The sequence below is a fragment of the Helianthus annuus genome, chromosome 11 (genome assembly GCF_002127325.2).
Source record: "Helianthus annuus cultivar XRQ/B chromosome 11, HanXRQr2.0-SUNRISE, whole genome shotgun sequence".
Classification (NCBI taxonomy): Eukaryota; Viridiplantae; Streptophyta; class Magnoliopsida; order Asterales; family Asteraceae; genus Helianthus; species Helianthus annuus.
In genome coordinates, this window is record NC_035443.2 from 39,165,716 (window position 1) to 39,171,451 (window position 5,736).

The 5,736-nt window shown below is 37.3% G+C and overlaps 1 protein-coding gene across 1 annotated transcript; it reads left to right on the plus strand.

The window, feature by feature from the left end:
* The first annotated feature begins 4,435 nt into the window (after window positions 1–4,435).
* On the plus strand, window positions 4,436–5,401 carry LOC110891942. The gene is made up of 2 exons (XM_022139398.2): window positions 4,436–4,869; window positions 4,952–5,401. The coding sequence occupies exons 1-2, from the start codon at window positions 4,677–4,679 to the stop codon at window positions 5,116–5,118; spliced, it is 360 nt and encodes a 119-aa protein (XP_021995090.1). The 5' UTR covers window positions 4,436–4,676; the 3' UTR covers window positions 5,119–5,401.
* The last annotated feature ends 335 nt before the right edge of the window (window positions 5,402–5,736 follow it).

Sequence of the window (5,736 nt, forward strand, 5' to 3'; positions counted from 1 at the left end):
TGTTCTTGTGTAACATTTTCTAAGAATTACATTATATAAAGAGCAGTAGTTTTAGAGTTAATTACAAAAACTAGCCGTTTTTAGGTGGGACATGCTCCTATAATCATCTCAGGAAGTAATTATCACCTTATAGCCATAACATACACAAAAGCGAGAAAATGGCTAGACACCATGGAAACTTCAACGACGGATTAGCAACGTTTCCTCACCAATAGATTGACGTTTCACTATTAGATCACTAACAGGTATTATAGTGAGTTATCATTGCAAATTTACTAGCGAATTAACGACTGATATTTCACCTATAAAATAGCGATGAATAACTTACTGGTAGGTAATTGGCGACTTTACCTGTCATTGATAACTAATATTTTATAAAAAATAAATCAAAAAGTAATGTAGATTATTTGTAAATGGAAATGACACATCCCAAAAAATAAAAATTACTAAAAGGTTCCATTCAATAACATACGGTAAACGCTTATGTAATAGTAGACTTTCTTACTAGATTATGTGTAAATGGAAATGACACATCCCAAAAATAAAAACTACTAAAAAGTTCCATTCAATCAAAATCTGTGATAATATACGATATAAGGATGTGTTCACAAATAAAATAAAATAGTATTTTCTTAATTTCTAATACGGATTATAAATCAGAAAGAATTTTCTTAATTTCTAATACGGATTATAAATCAGAAAGAAACTAGTAAACATATTACACTTCTTCTTGGAAATTACAAACAGAACAAAAACCGTTTGGTCAAGTTCTGGTGTTAGAGGATGGTGATATCACAATATTCAGTAAGAAAAAGAAATCACACAAATGGTAACTGTTGTCAATTAATTTCAAAACATTTTTGTGGTTCTATTTTGTAACTTTTTTTTTTACAACCAGCTAACACACACTTCGATCATTTTCTACTATGTGACTTGAACCCTCAGTCTCAAGGATGAACACCGCTTTACAAACCTTGATACTAATATTTAAAAATTTATGGTAGAATCAAGAGCGATAACGTAATATGTAGCATGCACTTACACTAATTAAGGAACGGAGTTGATGACGAAGGATCCGATAAAGATGGCGATACAGACAGGGGCGGATCCACATTGAACGGGTCGGGGACCCCGGACCCTAATGTTTTTTAAAAAATTCGTAGATCCGGTATATTAAATTGGCTCTGACTATCTGCACACCCAGTTTGCCTATCTGCACACTTAGGGTTTACATACGCTGCGTATCGACCAATACGCAGTGTATAGGGTTACCTCAATACGCTGCGTATTGACCTCTACGCAGCGTATGTAAGGGGTAGGTACACAACCAGACAGTCAAACCTAGTACCATGTCAAATCAGTCTGACATAGGGTGCGTATTGATCAATACGCAGCCTGTATAGGTAACCCTATACGCTGCGTAGTGGTCAATACGCAACGTATGTCAGACTGATTTGACACCGATACGATGTTGTCCAGGCACGTGAATAAAGTAATACGGGGAGTAGAGAGCAATACGCTGCCTATTGAAGTGTCACATGAAAGTCTATTTATCCATCCATTCATATCTGTTCACCATTCGAGTGTTATATTCCCTGCTTTCTTTTTCATCTTCTTCTTCAGTAAACAATTTACACACTAAACCAAAATCATTTGTTCTGTTTTTTGTTCAATCTTGTTAAAATGTCATCATTTTGGAACGATAATTATTTCGGTAATCGCTATTCTAACGACACATGGGGAGCAAATGCTGCCAATGAGGAGGAGGAGGTTGTGTCTGGAGTCGCTGTTGATCAAAAAACACAGTTGCCAGACTTGAACAAGACTCCCACTCCACCTGTTGATGAACCAAATTACCCGACGCATCAAGTGTATCCAGATTACGGATACGGGTATGAATCTCCGTACGTGCAACAAAGTGGATACGGTGCTGAGAATGCACCTGTTGATGAACCATATTATCCGACGCAACAATCGTATCCGGGTTAAGGGGTATACGGGGATGAAGGTGGATACGGAAGTTACAGTGGATACGGTGGTTAGAGTGGATACGGGGGTGAAGGTGGTTACAGTGGATACGGGGGTGAAGGTGGATATAGTGGATACGATAGATATGGGGTGAATGTGGTTACAGTGGATACGCGGGTGAAGGTGGATACAGTGGATACGATAGATCTAGGGGTGAAGGTGGATACGCTGGATACGGAGGCTACGGTGGATACGAAGAACATGGTGGATATGGTTATGAGCCCCGTAACAAATCACTTTATGAACCATCTACCCCGGGCAATCCGTTTCAAATAAATGAGGTATCACATTAAAATAAATATTATTATTATTATTGTTAAAAATATTATATTTATAATTATAATTATAATTATTATTATTATTGTTAAAAATATTATAATTATAATTATTATTATTATTATTATTATTATTATTATTATTGTTAAAATACTATAATAATAATTATAATTGTTATTATTATTATTATTATTATTATTATTATTATTATTATTATTGTTAAAAAGTATATTTCAATTTAATTATTTAACTTGAATATCACTGATTTAAAATAATTATTATGGCCTTGGAATCATTTTAAATAAATAAAATGAATTAAAGTGGTTAAAATAACAATAAATAAGTTTATCTAAATAAACCTAAAGTAGTCAACTAAAACATTTAAAACATGAACTCCATTGTACAGACTAAATTTCATGTAGCAAACAGACTAAATTTCAAATTTCATATAGCAAACAGACTAAATTTCAAGCTTTCAACACATAATCACAAATAAAAACAATCAAAATTACTAAAATAGTCCCTGAAGTTTCGAAAATTGACACAAATGGTCCCTGAAGTTTCATATTTTACAAAAATAGTCCCTGAAGTTTCGAAAATGGACACAAATGGTCTCTAAAGTTTCAAAAATTGACACAAATGGTCCCTGAAGTTTTGAAAATTGACACAAATGGTCCCTGAAGTTTCAAAAATTGACACAAACGGTCCCTGAACTGTTCAGTTAAGTATGCTAACGGAGTTAGTGTTTAAAGAAGAAATCTTTATATGAAAGTTAACCTGGTTAAACCATTCAGTTAAAATAGTTTCAATAATGACCATATAGTCCCTGAAGTATGAGGTTCAATTATTATTATTATTATTGTTATTATTATTATTATTATTATTATTATTATTATTATTATTATTATTATTATTATTATTATTATTATTATTATTATTATTATTATTAGAGTTATTATTATTATTAACATAACTTTTTTTAGCGTTTCATGTCTCTAACTGATTTGAAGAATTGGGTACAAGAAACGGGAAAGGAGTATGGTTACGTAATTGTTACCCGCCGATCAAAAAATATTGGCGGTAATACTGGGATGGTATGGCTTGTGTGCGACCGTAGTGGTGAGCACCGTAGTAAAGCAACAGTTAGGAAAGCTGGTAGCAAAAAAATCGGTTGCCCATTTTCATTACTCGCCATACGGGACGTGACGAATGACACGTGAGAGTTAAAAGTGGACAACGCGAACCATAACCACGAACCTACGACGAGTCTGTTGGGCCACGCTTTTGTGCGAAGATTTACTGAAGCCGAATACAAGCTAGTGGAGCAGCTAACTGCTCAAAACATGGAGCCACGTATCGTATTTCAAACCCTAAGAAAGCAGTTCCCCGACAGCCTGCATGTTCAGAAAGACGTGCAAAAAAATGCGGTACAAAAAATTAGAGCGACACTAATGGACGGAAAGACTCCTATGTAGGCACTGGAAAGCCTGCTGCATGACCACCGATTCATTTCCGACACCCGACAGGAACCCAAAACAGATGTCGTAACAGAGATTTTCTTTGTTCATCCTTATTCAATCACTATGTTGCGTGCATTCCCGCACGTGATGTTGATCGACGCGACCTACAAAACAAACCTCTACAACATGCCATTTGTCCAGGTTGTGGGTGTGACGTCGACTGGGAAGTCTTGTTGTATTGCACATGCCGTTATTTGTAAAGAACGAAGGGGTAACTACGTGTGGGTGCTTGAGCGGATCAAGTCAATCTTGCATGAATGTATGATGCCGTGTGTGATAGTCACGGATAGGAAGCTTGCCCTAATTAACGCGTGTTCTAAAGTATTCCCGAACGCAACCAGGCTTCTATGCACCTTTCACATCGAACAAAATATAGTTAGACATTGCAAGAAAGGGTTCGATAAAGAAGATTGGGGGAAATTTATGACGTACTGGCGGAGAGTGTGCGAATCTACTTCAGAGCCCATGTATAAGTACAACTTGGAGAAAATGTATAACCGACTCGTGGTTGCCAACCGATAAAGTAAGTGTTCCTTCAACAAACTACTCACCCAATCTATTATATTTTACACACGATTTTACATTTCATTATTTTATTTTTGCAGGTGTCTATGATTACGTCTACGAAAACTGGCTCAAAGACTATAAAGAAATGTTCGTTTATGCGTGGATCGATAAGTGTCGCAACTTTGGTCAGCGCACCACCAACAGAGTTGAGAGCCAGCACGCAAATTTAAAAAGATACATTACGCGCGGGAGTTCATTGGTGCGAATAGCAAGATGCGTCATTGATATAGTTGAAACTCAGTACGATGAAATACAAAAAAGTTTCACCGAGAGTATCGAAAAACGATGAACCACCACAGACACCCGCTGTTGGACAACCTACGTGGAAAGGTTTCCCATGAAGCACTTGATTTGCTGGCAAAAGAGCTAATGAGGAAGCTGGAGGTGTTGCGGAAACTTAACGCATCATGTGGTTGCCATATGTGGCTTAGCTGTGGATTGCCGTGTGCTTGTAGGCTGGAAAACTACAAACGTACAGGTAAAAAATATTAAAACCACAAACCTTTTGTTATTTTGTACGATTTAGCTGTTTCTCACACCGTATTAACTTAACTGTGCAGGGCGTATGATACAACTCGACGACATAGATGTATTCTGGCGTAAGCTTGACTTGCTCCCGTGTAAACTGGTAGACGAGGAAGTCGATATTGTAGCAGAGCTCAATAATGTGCGGCAACATTTAGAGGCGCAGTCCCCGTTCAGCAAAAGAGTATGCTTTCAAAGATAAAAGCGGTCTTCACCCCGAAATCGTTAACCAAGAAACCACCGATCGTCCAGCAAAATACTCGCGGTCGGCCTACATCAAAGAAAGTACAAGAAGGCTAGATGAAGCTACGAGGTTAGACGAGGTTACGAGATACAGCTCCTATGGCGAGGACAGCAACGTATATACCGCTTCCCCCAAACATAGGTACGATTTACCCCGACACAGCTCATACGTACCGTCAGAGGGCTCTCGTGGAACTGGTTCGTTTGTGAAGTCTGAAAAACCTAAAATGCAATGAAACAGTTCAACAAGTTCTAAAAAGAAGGAGACGCGGGATGATAAAGGTTTTCCATTAATAAAGGGGGACGAGCACTTGTTAAGCATTAAGAGGTTTAAGAATCAAATTCCATCAGAGTTTCACTCTTACATATCGCGTATACAAGATGTGACCCCAGATGGTCATTGTGGGTACAGGTCTGTGGCTGTCGGGTTAGGTTTTACGGAACACACATGGCCCAATATTCGAAGAGATTTACTACTAGAGATTGACCATAACAAGCCGCGTTGGAAGCATGTATTCGAAACATATAACAAAGGAGACTTTAAACGAATACGTAACAGCATCGAATGGCATCCAGT